We start from the raw sequence: 16,934 nt of genomic DNA, 5'->3' as shown, positions 1-16,934 counted from the left end.
CTGTCACCAATAAAAGGAAATTTATAAAGCATAAACTTAAGCATGAAGTAATCATGTTATGTTTAAAGAGTATGTTTGCAGTAATATAATCCCATGTAGAGTTTTTACATGGACGTGACATTTTACAACACTCCTCTTGAATTTCTGCATTTTGCAGTTAGAGGAATTGAGAGATATGGTAATAATAAATAAGCATGAAACTAGGCAAAGCCACTTTTGATTATGGAGCTCAAGGCTGATGAATTTATTATGAACAATTGGATGCAGTGCCTCACAGCTCGTGCAAGAATTTTTATATTACAATTAGAGGCCCAGTGCACAGATTCGTGCACTGGTGGGGTCCCTCGGCCTGGCCTGTGGAAATCAGGCTGAAACTGACTCTCCAACATCCCCCGAGGGGTCCCGGATTGTGAGAGGGTGCAGGCCAGGCCGAGGGACCCCACTGGTGCACGATCGGGGTCGGGGAGGGACTGCAGGAAGGCCCCAGAGTGTGTCCAGCTCATCTCACCCAGTCATGATCATCTGGACCCCAGCAGCAAGCTAACCTACAGTCGGAGCGTCTGCCCCTGGTGGTCAGTGCGCATCATAACGAGTGGCCAAATGGTTAGACAGCATATTAGGCTTTTATTATATAGGATGAGGCCCAATATTCTAGAGCATTTCCCAAGTCTCAGAGTATTACTATTACTTCCTTTATGCATTCTAAAGGAGTGTCATTTCATAGTCACAAAGAAGGAAGTGGGAGGGAAGACAAAAAGGAAAGGTCTCCCAAACTTTCAAATTAAGATGATCCTTTTTCAGGCAAATTCAGTTGATAAAATAGATTAAAGCAAGTGCTTGAGAGAAGTGATCATTTCTAACATAGATAATTTTTAGTTAATATGTTTATGTTTGCAAAAATGATGATCTTATTGATCCTCATGCTGCAGTGTTAATAGCCTGATTTTTTAAAATCTCATTTTAAAATGTTTAATTGGGAAGTCATTGATTTATAAATTTGTCTAGAATTTTACTTTTTAGTGTTTTGATTTACTTATAAAAATGGATCTAAAATGTGGAGAAAATGTTTTTATATGTATCTTTTCCAAAGAATTATCCTATTTCTTTGCTTTTATGCATAAAATGCTTCAACTATATCTTATTTGAATGACCGAATAAATTCTCAACATTACCATTATATAAAACCTTCCTTCCCCTCCCCCCAAAAATGTACCATGTGGATTTTAAATCAAGACAATGGCTTTAATCTGAACCCAGAGACAAATTTCATTTTATATTCTTCAGTATTTTTTGAAGTGAGAATATACTTGTTACAAGTTTGGCTGTTTCATCATTGTGTTGGGTTCTCCATATTTTCCTTAGGGAAATGCCACAGAGAGTTCAGGTTCAAATGCTGTGTTGTAAATGTTGCCATGGTAAATGCAACCTGGGCCTTTGGTGTTGGTTCATCTTGGATGAACATGTTTCTAAATTAATTATAAACCAAGGTACTTTAAATACCTTTAGAATCACACCAGGTTTTTTTTGTGGCTCAAGTATGTTTTTTGGTTTCTCTACATCATTATTGTGACTTTTCCCCGAAGCTACAGGGTGAATTCCTTTAGTGAATCCCCACATTCTCACCTTCTCTGAACTCCCCCTTCAGAGTAACCTAGCCCCTTAATAAGAAGGACTGCACACTCCCCCCTAAGCTGACTTCTAATGAGCTACTTGAAATCTGGAGCCATGGTGCAAGCTTGGGCTAGTCGCTGCTTCAAAGCAATTACTGATGGATATTTAAAAGAGGGAAGCAAGACTAGTCCAAGAATTCTCCACTCCGTTTAAAACAAAAACATAACCCAGTAATCCCAGTGATTGGGATCAGCCCACAAAACGTGTGGCTGCACCTGGAGGAAAGGAATGCGTCCTCCTGCACACATTCTCTCCCCCTACCTTCCCTGCCCCCCCGCCCCCCCCCAAGGCCCTCCACCCCTACCCCCCCCCGCCCCCCCGCCGCCGCGCTGGCCCTGGAAGGAATCACCGTGCAGGCAAGGCTGAGAGTGGCCCTTCTGCTGATGAAATCTGAATATGAAGGGAAAAGGACTTCGTAAACACTCATATGGTCTTAAATAATGTTAAGGTAGGAACTGAGAAAAGGTGTGGGGCTTCTGTTCTTTGCTGGGGTATGATTGACTCCCCAGCTCTAAATGCTGGGTTCAGAAGGAGAGAGAGACAGGTGGAAGAATTGATCTGCTGCTATTCCTTCTCAATACCCTGTGCATCCACTCATTCAACTTGTATGTAAAAAAGTATTTTTTAAAACCCACTGTGGAAGGAAAAAAAAAGTCATTGTAAAGATACTAGTTTTGATCTTTGTGGTACTTTTTTTTTGTCTGGGTTGCAAATAGATATTCTTTTCCTTGCTGAAACTGTTTGAAGGGGGGAAAGCATTTTTTGTTTGTGTGCATTCATGTGATAAGCAGAAAAATGAGTGTTTGGGTAAAGTAAGCAATTAAATATTTAAATATTAACCAAATCTCTTGGAAAATATTGTAGATATTGGAGCTTTACTGTTTCTTTAAGTGTTACCTTTCTTAGCTCGACATCTTAAAAGAAAGTTCATGCCACCCTCTATCTATGGGTGGAAAACTACACAGAAAGAACCAAAAAAAAAAAAAAAAAAAAAAAAAAGGAAAGAAAAACTGAAGTCATTTTCCTTTTCCTTATTTATTTTTGCCTAATCTATGGTAAAAGAACTTCTGTCTGGTCGCTTGTGGACAACAGCTGACTGTCTGCTGCTGTCTTTTACCTGATTCTTATGGGCAGACAAAGAAAATGGCCAAAGTAAGGCTCCTTTGTCTGCCATAGTTATTGATGTTTTTTATTCCAGGAACATTCAGGACAGATCGCTCCTCAAAGTGTACAACAAGGATCCTGCACATGCATTCAATCACACGCCAAAAACTGTGAACGGAGACATGAGGGTAAGTGTTCCTGTTCTATTTTTAATTTTATTTGGTGGGTTAAACCACCTCTTCTTCTGGTATGTGCTCCTGATGAAATCACACCCCACCACCAGGTTTTGGGTGTTCTCACCACTCATTTGGTCTGACAACTCATTTGTTTTCTTGAGAAAGATTTTCTGGTCATTTGGGGCAAAGGGACTGAAATAGGGCCTCACACAGCCTCATTCCTCTTAGGCATGGAGTTTAGTTATGTCCTCACCCCAAGATGATCCTGAAAAATCTTTACATAAATGGGTTCTTGATCCATAGTACCTTAACTTACTCGGAGGATCTCTTGCTATTTTTTTCCAATTAAAATAAAGCTAGCATACAAACAGCAATAAAATAGAACACCCCATAAATAATTGAATGTAAAATCTTTTAATATTCTTACATCAGCTATTCCAAGTCTTAGCACGCTAATTAAATTATTCACCTTCTAATTCAGGACTGTTTGCTGTTGCTGTGTATTAAATATTATCAAATCCTATCTGAATTGATTGAGGGCATAGTATGAAAATCTGCATGGTTTGGGAGCTAAAATTCTTTCCATTTAGATCATCTCAGATTATCCAAACATTCACAGCACACAGATATTTTGGAGGAAAAAAACAGAGCAGAGAAACTGAAAAGGCAGATTTTCAAACCACATTAATGCAGGTCCACTAGAAAGGGATTGTGTTTCTAACAATAGTGTTATATCTCTGAAAGAAAATGGGAGGAAAAAAGAAAGATTAACTTTTCCCACTGTACCTCCTTCCTCCTCCCGCCCCCACACTCAAATTTAGAAGAGGCTGTGTTATTATATATCATCTTTTCTGAGGATTAGCACTCTGCTGGAATCTGAAGTTTAACTAGAAAAAAAGGAAATGAACTGGTTTTATTGCCAAAGAAAGCCAGGCACCGTCTCCTAGCACTGGAGTGGAGTGCCTGAGGTGAAGCATCCCTGCTTCCTACAGCGCTGTTTATTTTCTGCTGCAGCCATCAGAATGACCACACAGTCAGTGGCTTAAAACAACCCCGACTTACTATGTTACAGTCCTATAGGTCTGATATCCAGGATGGGTAGACTCAGATCTAGGGGTCATCAGCCGGATGTTGGCTTTTCTTTCCTTTTATTCTGTTTTTAGGCGCCACCCACATTCCTCAGCTTGCAGCACTCATCCTCCGTTGTCAAACCCAGTGAAATAGCATCATCACACCTCTAACCCTGGTCTCTTGTGATCACATTGAACCTACCTGATACTCAGAATAGTCTCCCTACTTTAAAGTCACAGGTTCCAGGGTTGAGGATGTAGCCATCATTGTTCTGTCTACCACACAGGGTATGTGAGTTTAGGACCAAGAGGCCAGGAGGTCCAATAGGAAGTGCTGGGAGGATTTCTACATAACCCTGGCCTGGAATAAGAGTGATGGCATTGTGGTGACATCAGAACCCACAATTCTGGGGGAAGAGGCCTCTCACGTACTCAACTGCTGCTTTTTTTTTATGTCAGAAATGGTGTGTGATTTGAAGCGAAGGCTATGTGGCTACTTCAGCCCATCTAGGATTTGAGGTTTATTTTTAGCCAGTTTCACTCTAAATATAAACCAGTACCAGGTGAAGACAGATCGAGGCCTGCCAACCAGGAAGCATGGACTGAATATCATAAAACCCTTTGCCTTTTATTGCTTCGTTTTTCTCGTTCTCAGTGACGTTTTTAAGAATCTTTGCTCCCTGGGAAATCTGTGTGTTTGATATGTCTAGCCTTTGAACTGGAGTTTCATGGTGTTCAGAGTTCTGTTTCCATTACAAAGAGCCCACACAGGGGTCCCAGAATTGCCTCTGAAAATCTTGTTTATGGCTGGGGAGGACACTTGTTTTAACTCTTAAGCAGATGTGGTACCTGCATAAGGGGCCATCCGTGAGCATGGGGAGAATCAAATAGTAACCATATGGACAAAGCCTATTAGAATTCAGAACTTATCGGTGAAGTTGTTCTGTTTTTTAGATGAGACCCTAAGCAATCGCTTTCTGAGTTGCCCACAGCCTATTTTCAGCAGTAATTTTTTGTGTGAGAAAATCAACTGTTGTTCCCAGCTGAGGAGACAACAAATGTTCACCACCCAACCCACTGAAAAGCTTTTCGGGTTCAGTGAAGATGAGTTAGAAATGAGAAATAGAACGCAGTTTAAAAACCAACTAGGCGTGATTGTGCCTGCAGTTTGCAACTTGGTCTCACCACAGATTCCAGAAATTAAAAGACATGAAATTCCTTCAGCCTCACCTCTTGGCTCCTGGCTGGAATTCTCTCTCCTTCCTGATGAATGTAACTGCCTTTCCATTAAAGGAAAGAAAGCTTTGTTGAGCCCTGTCTGGAGCGCAGCTGCATAGCCCCATTGTTCGTGTGAAGAACAGAAACAGAGAACAGAGCAAGGATGAATTGGTGTAGACTAAACTGAGCTGCACGGTGGGTTGAGAGTAGCTCCATCCTTCTGTATGTCTGCAATGTGCGCGTGGCTGGGGCGGAATTTGAAAACTGCTCACAGGCGTCAGCCACGCAGCCCTGCCCCGCCTGTCACTCACCCCTCACCAGCCCCCAGAGGCAGCGGGGTGGGCCTCCAGCTGCCCACTCATGACCGATGCGCATGCGTGTCATGAAAAACACTGGTTGGACCATGCAGGGGCGCCACACCAGCAATGCCAGCACTTTGCAGTGGCCTCTGACACTTCCCTTACCCAATGAATTGAATATCTTGCCTGTGAAAGAGAAGATGTAAAACTCTGGGTCTAATACAGTCGTTCTCCAGAGCAGGGCTCTGATGGTAGCAGTGCTCCTCAGGAAGCACGTTGGGGTGGTGACCGCGCACAGCATATGTGCTTGGTGAGGAAGACGTGCCTAGGTTTTCACTCTGCACTCACTGAGCAGTTTGTTTTGTTTTTTTTTTTTTAATATATTTTATTGGTATTTTACAGAGAGGAAAGGAGAGGAATAGAAAGCTAGAAACATCGATGAGAGAGAAACATCGATCAGCTGCCTCCTGCACACCCCCCACTGGGGATGTGCCCGCAACCAAGGTACATGCCCTTGCCGGAATCGAACCCGGGACCCTTCAGTCCACAGGCCGGCGCTCTATCCACTGAGCCAAACCGGTTTCGGCCACTGAGCAGTTTTGAGGCTAGCCTACTTCAGGAGACTTGTGGTTCTCTGCTGGAATGCGCGCACCCGGCTCCTGAATCTTTCCGTCCCTATTTTGTTACATTAAATAGTAGCTTTGATAATTCAGTTCCCATGGTACTCTAGTCACCATATGTGTTCTCATGGGTTTGTCATTCACAAATGTACACCTCGAAGATGAGCCATCCCATTCCGTGGCTCTCCACGGGAACCACCGGCGACTTCCTGCCCACCACGCCAGTGGCTTTTCCAGTTTTCGGGCCTTTCCACGTTCGCATGTACTTTGAGGTTACTTCCCGACATTCACTTTTCTCCCTCTTGTATGTCCTTAGTTTTTACTTGTGTATAGAGAGTTTCCAGATTTGCATTTAGAGCACAGTCCCCAGAATTGGCCTGCGTCTGAAATTAGTCCCTCACACCCGGTTCAGCCGCTGCCTCCCAGACCTCTTCTATTTGCGCTCTGCATTTGACACCACTGTGCAGTCTCCTTAGAAACCTGGGTTTCCATGACACTGTCGCCATTTCTAAATCCCTGCCTACATTCAAACACACCTCTTCTATTCACTAACTCTTTTTCTTCCTCTTGCCCTCTATGGTCTTCAGTGTGTTCAGGCGGACTTCCAGTTTGTTTTTTAATTTGCTTTTTTTTAATCTTCACCTTTTCACTTGTGATTTTTTTCTTACTACCGATTTAATCATGCCAGTGTGGATAATCCTTGAAACTATAGCCCTGGCTCTACCATTTCTTAAGAGTTCAAGAACCAAATGCTCAATATCCAAGTGGTTGTCTCTACATGGATAGTCTTCCAATGTTTCCAGTGTATCCTGTTGTTGAAGACACACACATACAAAAAATCATAATCTTTTCTTTTTTCTTCCAAGCTATTTCCTCCTGTTTTTCTCTTTGTGAGAGATTGTGTGTGTGTGTGTGTGTGTGTGTGTGTGTACACATATGTGTGTTTTGAGGGTTGGGGAGAAGAGATTTAAAAAGTGGACTTATCAGTGAGTCTTCAGTGGCCTGGCTTCTGTTTCTCAGCACATCCTACTGTCACCGGAACCATTCCACTGTGCAAGGCCTCTGACAGATGACCCTTCGGCCATTGCCTGCACTGCTACTCTTACAATAGCTAACTTTTTTGAGCATTAACTAACCACTTTTCTGAGTAATTTTATTTAATCTTCAAGACAACATTTTGAGGCAGGTATTGCCTCATGTTTATAACTTAGGAAACATTTGTTTAGGGATGTTAAGAAATTTGCCCAAGGCCACACAGTTACTGGTAGAGCATGGCGGAGTTGAGATGTGAACCCAGGCCTCTGCACTCCACATTCCAGGCTGTTAACACCTGCGGCCCTGCTGTAGGTGCAGCGTTTACTGTTTTCCTATCGGTCAGTTAGGCAAGAGCCTTTAACCAGTCTCCCCAACTCTTCCTACTCCACTCTAACAACTGCTTCTGAAGTCATCTCCCTGAGGCCACCTTCCCATTGTGCAAAGAATAGCACAGGCCAATGATCAGTATCCTCTCCACCCCAACACCCAGCAAAGCTGCCTCACAGTTCTTGTTCCAAGTGTATGAAATGCACTCTCCCACCTCACATATCTGCCTTTCAGAAGTCCATTCAGCATACGACGGGACAATTGCTCGATTCCAGTGACAGAATGCTGGCATGAAAAAAAATGGTGGGAGGGAACACTATTGTGTTTCTAGGTCTCTTCTATAAAATAACACCAAATGCCAGATTTGAATCCTAATTAGAACAAATCAACTGTAAAATACATCTTTGAAACTCTTTGGAAAATTTGAACATGTTTTGGGAATCAGATGATAGTAAGGGATAACCGGTAATTCTGATGGCTGTAATGATGACTTGGTGGTTGTGTTTTTAAAAATGAGACATACGGTACTAAAGTATTTACAGGTCAAATGGCACAATTAATGGGATTTGCCTTAAAACACTCCAGCAAAGCAAATAAAAATTTTGCTTTGGAAATATATGAAACAAAATTGGTAAAATATTGAAAAATGTCAAAGCTGGATGATGGTAGTCTGTTATATTATTTTCTCTACTTTTTATGGTTGAAAATTTCCATAATAAAGTGTAAAAAATTAAACTCGTGCTTTTAGAGGCCAAATGAAAGACTGCCTGTGAAGTTTTCCCTAATGCTCTGTCAGAATTCATCTTTCTCTTAGGGGTACATTTTGCACATTCTGCTGGTGTTATAATCATTTAAATGCATGTTCATCTCATCCCTAAGACTAAGTTCTCCAAAGGCACAACCATTCTCATGCTCATCTTTGTATCCCTCTGAGAGCCAGTTTCAGTGTCTTACGAGTGGTGAGTGTAAACACTTGTCAAACACGATGCCTTGAGTAGTGTAGTGGCAGTGCTACAAATGCTGCATTATTCATTTTCCGTCATTAATGAGAAGCCACTGTTAAAATATCTTCCTGTTCTCATCACCAGAAATAGTTGTTCTTCTCCCAGTTTATTTTTATCATATGGACACTCTGAGTCTTGGAAGTGATCATTTTCCCTCTTTGTGTTGCTACTTTAAAGCTTAGAATTAAATTTGTGGCCCACCCACAGCAAGTATATAGGCATTCTGCAGTGTGTATTTTGTGTGCTGGCTTTGTTCCTGGATCCTCTTTTTAATTTTCCCTCCTCTCATGTTCTTTTTGTCTTACATTCCACTTTGACTTTTTGGGGGGACAAAATTGTGATAATTTATATGAACTCTATTATATTTTTATGGAATCAGTCAGAATATAAGAAATATTCATTCTAAACTATTGTTTTCCTCAGTTAAGGATAATAGACTCTTTTGAGCCTATATAGTAGGCAATGTGTTAAATACTTAACATATTATTTAAATTAGTCAACAACTCTGCAAGTAGGAATTCTGACTCCATTTTACAGATGATACAACTGAGGCAATGATGTCTCTCCCAGGCCCACACACCTGGTAAATGTCAGATGTCAAGTTTGAACCCAGATCTGTCTTACCCTTTGGATTCAGCCCACAGTCTCCCGTTCTTGATATTTCCATATGAGTTTTGCAAGTTTTGAAATGATGCTCCTAATAAGATTTTAGAACACATAAAATATTCTTTTAAAGTATTTGTTTCACTTCTTAATTCTATTACGGTGTCTTTTTATATTTGACTTTGTTTCATTCTGTTCTCTTCTGAAAAGGTTAAAAAGATATCCTGCCAAAAACAAAGGAGGGGGGAAGAAAATCAAAGTAAAGGAAAAGAAGAAGTATGTTCCCATTTCCTAATGTATTTGAGATTTTCATTTTGTCCTCAGGCCAGTGTTCTGGTTTGGGACTTGGGGAAGGCTGGGGTGAATGAAATAATTCCATAGAAATGGAAGAGAAGAGAATCCAATAGAAATCAGAAAACACTCCTAATTAATTTTCTTCCATTCATTTAAGGCCCTCCTTGACCCAACCATCACAGTATTCCCTTCACTCACATAATAACATATTCATGATATACTCTGGACCAGGTACCATGCTGAGCATTTAGAAAAATGAGCATTTTGCTCATTTGATTTTCAATAAAACCCAGTGTGAAAGGAATTCTTATTATCCCTCTGTTTCAGATGTGGAAGGAGGATCAGGGAGGTTAGGGAAGGAGGTTAGGGAGCTTGCTCAAAGCCACAGAGATTTTCAGAAGTGGAGCTGGATTCAGAGTCAGGCAAGTCATCTTCAGAACTGGCCTTCTTACTCACTCCAGTGGTCACTACTGTTCTTCTCCACAGTCCTGTCTTCATCATCAGTGTCTGTGTGCCACCCATTTTTAAAGACCTAACTCGAAAGCTACTGTCATCGTCTAACCTCCCCTTACTCTTCTCTTCTCCAAGCCTCACTCACCACGTTTTCTTCTCTGACTTCCACAGAACTTCACCTCTACCCCCTCTCATAGTACACTCACCTTTTCCTGCCTGCACTGTAGGTATTGATATGCACATACAAGTCCTTTTTAAATTCTAAGCTTCTCAAAGGAAACTCCTTGTGTTTCCCTTGGACACTGTCCTGCTTTGAGAAAATTCTCATTACATGTCTGGAGGAAAAGGGGGCTCACTTCAGCACTTTTCCTATCACGAATTTCCAGTTAATGCCTTCTCTCCTAAGATCAGTACAAGAACTTAAAAATGGAAATGTCTGAGGTTTGCAACATATTCCCTAGTTTATCCCAGAAGTAGTTCCTGACCAAAATGAGAAATACAAATGCCTATCTAGCCTAACATTTCCTATCAATATAATTTTATAGCAGTGAATAGCCCTGAAGTTTTAAGATGAGAGCAACAGATTTGTCAGATTAAATTAAGTGATGCACACATATCTGCATTTCATTCTTGGGAGTTAAGTTCCCCTATAGCAGAAAGTAAACAGATCTCCAGATAGCAAATTAAATAAGACAGATCTTGTTTCACTATATTTATAACTCAGTAGGACAAATCTTGCTTCTAGATTGGGTAGCCAGTATTTTAAATGCCTCCAAACTTATAAAGTAGGAGTGATTATTTTAGAACAGTTAATCTGACTCCTTTATTGTGAAGTTTTACTAATTCACTCTCCCAACCACTATATGTAGAACCACTTCTCTGTTTTAGGCTTTTGTGCAAGATTCTGAAGATATACAGTTGACCCTTGAACAACATGATTTTGAACTGTGTGGTCCATTTATAGGCAATTTTTTTTTTCATTTACAGTGCAGTACCGTAAATGCATTTTCACTTCTTGATGACTTTATTTTAATTTTTTTAATTTAAATTTATTGGGATGACATCCTATCTAATAAAGAGGGAATATGCTAATTGACCATCACTCCATCACAAAGATGGCTGCACCCACAGCTGAGGCCAAGTTCCCTTAAGGAGCCTTAACGAGCAATCAGCAGGGACCTGAGGCTACGCCCTCCTCCACCCCCGTGGGGCTTGACAGGGGACCTCAGGCCACGCCCCACGCCCAGCGGGGTTTGACAGGGGACTTCAAGGTGCGTTTCCCATCCTGGTGCCAGGCTGGGGGACCTCAGGCCACACCTCCCACCCAGCAGGGCTTGACAGGGGACCTGAGGCTGTGCCCCGCCCTGCCAGTGGAGCTTGATGGGGGACCTGAGGCTGCGCTCCCCTTCCGGTGCCGGGCCGGGGTACCTCAGGCCGCACCCCCCCCCTAGCACCGGGCCAGGGGACCTGAGGCTGCACCCCCCTGCCTGGTGGGGCTTGACAGGGGACCTCAGGCTGTGCTCCCCACCCAGTGGGGCTTGATAAGGGACTTCAAGGTGCATTTCCCGTCCTGGTGCTGGCCTAGGGGACCTCAGGCTGCTCCCCCCGCCCCAGTGCCAGGCCGAGGGACCTCAGGCCGCGCCCCCCCACCCAGCGGGGCTTGACAGGGGACCTGAGGCTGCGGCCTGCCATGCCAGTGGGGCTTGATGGGGGACCTGAGGCTGCGCTCCCCTCCCAGTGCTGAACCAGGGTACCTCAGGCCGCACCCCCCACCCCAGCACCGGGCCAGGGGACCTGAGGCTTCACTCCCCTGCCTGGCGGGGCTTGACAGGGGACCTCAGGCCATGCTCCCCCCAGCAGGGCTTGATGGGGGACCTCAAGGTGCACCCCCACTGCTGGATCGGGGAACTCAGGCCGCACCCCCCTGCCCAGAGGGGCTTGACGGGGGACCTGAGGCTGCGCCCCCCTGCCAGTGGAGCTTGACAGGGGACCTGAGGCTGCACCCCCCACCGCCTGGCGGGGCATGATGGGGGACCTCAGGCCATGCCCCCCCACCCAGCGGGCCTTGACAAGGGATCTCAGGCCATGTCCCCCACCTGGCAGGGCTTGACAGGGGACCTCAAGGCATGTCCCCTGCCCCATCTGGGGGACCTCAGGCCATGCCCCCCCATCCTGGCACTAGGCCAGGGGACCTGAGGCTACTCCCCATGCCCGGCGAGGCTTGACAAGGGTGGGACTAGCCAGGTCTGTGGATCTAGCCCAATGCGGGGGGGCTGTCAGGTCTGGGTCTCATGCAATTTTGAGGCACATGTGGGTGGGTAGGGACTTGACTCTGGGTCCCCCTTTTAATGTGCACGAATTTCATGCACCGGGCCACTAGTTAGTTAATAAAATTATTTAGGTTTCAGGTGTACAATAATATATCATGTGTATATTGCATTGTGTATTTACTATCCAGAGTAAAATCTCTTTCCATCGCCATTTATTTGACACCATTTATCTTTTGCTACCACCTCCCACCCCCCACCCCCCTTTCCTCTGGTAACCACCATACTGATGTCTGTGTCTGTGAGTTTTTGTTTGTCTGTCTTATTTGTTCATTTGTTGCTTTCAGTTTTATATCCCACACTAGAAACCCAATGCATGAAATTCGTGCATGGGGGAGGCGGGGGGTTGTCCCTCAGCCCAGCCTGCACCTTCTCCAATCTGGGACCCCTCTCACAATCCAGGACTGCTGGCTCCCAACTGCTCGCCAGCCTGCCTTCCTTATTGCCCCTAACCGCTTCTGCCTGCCAGCCTGATCACCCCCTAACCCAGTCATGGGCAAACTACAGCCTGTGGGCCAGATCCGGCCCGTTCAGCTGTTCTATCCAGCCCGTGGAGCTGAAAGAGCAGAGGGTTCTCTTGCTCTCCCCTCCGCTCCTTTACTTTGAATTTATATTAGTTCACACAAACACTCCATCCATGCTTTTGTTCCGGCCCTCCGGTCCAGTTTAAGAACCCATTATGGCCCTCGAGTCAAAAAGTTTGCCCACCCCTGCCCCAAACACTCCCCTGCCACCTGATTGATGCCTAACTGCTCCCCTGCCAGCCTGTTTGCCCCTAACTGCCCTCCCCTGCAGGCCTGGTCCCACCCAACTGCTCTACCCTGCAGGCCTGGGTCCCACCCAACTGCCCTTCTCTGCAGGCCCGGTCGCCCCCAACTTCCCTCCTCTGCTGCCCTGGTCACCCATAACTGCCCTCCCCTGCAGGCTTGATCACCCCAACTGCCCTCCCTTGCAGGCCTGGTCCCTCCAAACTGCCCTCCCCTGCTGGCCATCTTGTGGCACCCATCTTGTGTCCACATGGGGGCAGCCATCTTGTGTGTTGGAGTGATGGTCAATTTGCATATTACTCTTTTATTAGATAGGATAGAGGCCTGGTGCATGGGTGGGGGCCAGCTGGTTTGCCCTGAAGGGTGTCCCAGATCAGGGTGGGGGTTCCCTTGGGGCATAGGGTGGCCTGGGTGAGGGGCCTGTGGTGGTTTACAGGCCAGCCACGCCCCCCGGCGACCCAAGCAGAGGCCCTGGTATCTGGGATTTATTTATCTTCTATAATTGAAACTTTGTAGCCTTGAGTGGAGTCCAGGGTGTGCGGAAAGCTTGGCTTCCTCCATCGCTGGGGCCACCCAAGCCTCCTGCTCTCTCCGTGGCCACAGCCATCTTGATTGGGTTAATTTGCATACTCACTCCTGATTGGCTGGTGGGCGTGGCTTGTGGGTGTAGCGGAGGTATGATCAATTTGCATATTACTCTTTTACTAGATAGGATATGAGTGAAATCACATGGTTCTTGATATTCTCCATCTGACTTATTTTGCTTAGCATGACATTCTCAAAATCCATTCATGTTGTCACAAATGGCAATATTTCACCTTTACTTATGGCTGAGTAATATTCCATTGTACAAAGGAGCCAAAAATGTACAATGGAGAAAAGAAAACCTCTTCAATAAATGGTGCTGAGAAAATTGGAAAGTTACGTGCAATGGGATGAAATGACTGCTGTTTGTCACCATACACAAAAATTAACTCAAAGTGGACCAAAGACCTAAATATAAGATCCGAAATAATAAACTACATAGAAGAAAACATAGGTACTATTTTATTAATTTAACCTCAAAGGCAAAGGAAATAAAAGCAAAAATAAATGAATGGGACTATATCATACTTACGACTTCCTTAATAATATTTTCTTTTCTCTAGCTTACTTTATTGTAAGAATATAGTATTTGATACATATAACATACATAATATGTGTCAATCGACTATTTATGTTATCAGTAAGGCTTCCAGTCTACAGTAGGCTATTAGTAGTGAAGTTTGTGGAGTAAAAGTAAATATGATTTTTTATTGTGCAGAGAGTCGGAGCCCCTAAGTTCTACATTGTTCAAGAGTCAACTGTAATAGTGACCAAGTATTGTAACTGTCCCCACAAATCCTACAGTCCAATAGAAGATCAGAAAGTCACTAATCAATAATGATACAAACATCTATAATTTTCACATCAGTTCCAGTCTATGTGAAATCTTGGCCTTCATTCTGCTATTTACTTGAGTTAACACTATGGAACTCACTTATGCATAATGGATGTAATTATGGCCCTTTTCTGTCGTGTCTTTCTGACAGACACAAAGTATTTCTGTTGGAATGGTAAGGAGTTACTCTTATTGAGACGATTAGCTAAGCAAACGTATTTCCATGCGGGGAAGATCCAGGACAAGGTAGATATTCCTTCCGCGCTACTTGTAGTTACATTTTATTTTATTTTTAAGAAGCAAGAAAGGCTAATATATGCGCATCTGATGTGCAGCTTCCAAGTGATACAAATCTCATCTTTCCTGCTGTGTGGCTGCTTGCTTTTCCTTGCACTTATTTTTCCTTTTTGTCATTGAGAGGTTATGACAACATGAGCCATATTGTATTTATAAACATCACGTGTTTCCTTGATATGGCTTGCAGCTTCTGCCAGACGAACACATGGAAGAAACATTTCTCGTTAGCTCAGCATTGGTTTTACTTATGCCGATTTCCGGGACAGGAAAAATGCCTTCCTACTCAGATTTAACTTTCATAGAGTAGCAACAAAACCTCTGAATGTCCGTGAAATAGTTTTAACAAGGGTGGATACTGCTCCTTTAAACCGCATATTTTGACTAAAAGCTTCCTTCTGTGAAAAAAAAAAAAAGAACACACACAAAAACCTCAAGCCTTGCATTCAGGCACCATAAAGACAGGCAGCGCTGGAAGCATTTGAGAGATGGGTGGTTTCAAGGTCTCTGCGAGTCTAGAAAGTTTCTTCTAGAAAAGAAAGGTTCACGGAAGATGTAAGGTAAGAACTATGTTTTTGTAACAGCAAAGGATTTTCAGAAATTTTTGTCGTCTGTGGCACATTCTCTTGGTTGAGACAGGTCTGCTGTGTTTAAGTTGATTCAATGAGGAACTGACACTTCAGGATTTTATTTTAACTGTATAAAGGGCACTTCTTTGATATTGGCATTAGTCTTTTAAAAAATCCGTTTAAATTACGTTGGGCTGCCTTCAGTCAATAAATCTTGTGATCTAGTTTCTGCTGAACCTTATAATTTAGAAAAGGATTTAAATAGTCAACATTGTTTGCTAGTACAGATCTCATCGGTTTATGTGTTTTGTGACAGTTTTCAGTGTTTTCACGAAGATGCTCACTTGCATTTAGTTTCTGAGACAAATGTAGAGAATTTGAAGGCGTGGTACAAATGGGGGGTGGAGATTAATATGTGTCCTTTAACAATCCAGGGAAATTTTCTTGTTGTTTTTTTTTCCTTGTATAAAACATTTTAGATTTTAAAATAAAATCTCTTGATTTTATTTTGATTTTTACATTTTAAAAAGAAATGTCAATTAAGCTTTATGAATAACATTAAAATCTTCTACAGTTTTGACATATATAACATAATAGATATATTTTATTTCTATTGGGTTTAATAATTGACTGAAAAAAGATTTGAAAAAAATTATATTTACTTGAGAAGAACTATTCTGTTTTATTCTTGCACTAGTTAAATCACAATATTTTGCATTTATTTCTTTTAAAGAAGTTTAATAAGAATAATGTCCTATTAAATCAATCTGTTTCATTTTAAAGGTACATGTGAGCATGGATCAGCTTATGAATAACTATATGGATACCGTTATCCCAATTTAGAGATGAGTTCGTATGCATGAGAAGTTGTTTTCCAATGTGGTCTAAATAGTATATGGTATTTTATGTAGTCATCGTAATAACTCTTTGGCATAGGTGCTATCATACCTATCTTAAGATTGGAAAACAAAGGCTGAGAAAGTTTAATAACAAGATCACACACTAGTAGGTAGCAAAGTTTATATTCAAACTTTATATTCAAACCCAGGCTGACTGTCTCTACAGGTCTTGTTTTAGAATCCGACAATGCACAGCCTTACCAGGAGCTAAGAGCTCCAAGTCTGGAGTCAGATACAATAACTCATCTTGGAAGTAATGATTATAAATAAATAAGTAATGCTTAATTGTCTTCAAGATAAATTATTTAGTACAATTTTGGATTTTTTTTTTTTTTTTTTTTTTTTTAGATCTGTAGCATCCAAGACCTAGTGTCACACTGGTTGTTATTCAGGGACCTGGTTACAACTTAGAGTGAAATGAAGACAGTGAATGTCAGATGATGTGGGAAAGTGGATAAAGGGCTGTTTCCTTCTTAACGCTTCCTTCTTTGCTTCATGAGCTGTGCACTCATAAAACTTCTCATGGGACCAGGGAGCTTATTCACGAGCTTGATTTGGAAGTGAGGAAGCATCTTTGAATGGAGACTGCCTGCCTGTGCCCGCCTGCTCCCCTTTTAGGCCTCTAGAAAGAGGTGGACAGGAAGAACATTGAAGGTGGAGGGCTCTGGAGTCAGGACAGCTAGCTGAACCGACTCAGAGGCAGGGACTGTTGTTGCCTCACCCCCTCCTGAAGACTGACACATCGACTCAGCCGCAAAAATGTCCTGGTGACTTGTGCTGCGAA

General features: G+C 43.0%; 1 protein-coding gene across 7 annotated transcripts in view; it reads left to right on the top strand.

Moving 5' to 3' along the window:
• The window catches only part of KIAA1217, a 315,669-nt gene that overhangs the window by 213,582 nt on the left and 85,153 nt on the right, over positions 1 to 16,934 (top strand). For all 7 annotated transcript variants that reach the window (XM_080661410.1, XM_080661413.1, XM_080661411.1 and 4 more), the window contains exon 5: positions 2,870 to 2,963. In XM_080661410.1, coding sequence (XP_080517536.1) covers positions 2,870 to 2,963 — 94 coding nt within the window. The remainder of the gene's footprint in view (positions 1 to 2,869; positions 2,964 to 16,934) is intronic.

The sequence above is a fragment of the Plecotus auritus genome (genome assembly GCF_963455305.1).
Source record: "Plecotus auritus genome assembly, chromosome: 1".
Lineage (NCBI taxonomy): Eukaryota > Metazoa > Chordata > Mammalia > Chiroptera > Vespertilionidae > Plecotus > Plecotus auritus.
Note: the sequence above shows the minus strand (reverse complement) of the source record. Positions and strands in the feature narration are given on the sequence as shown.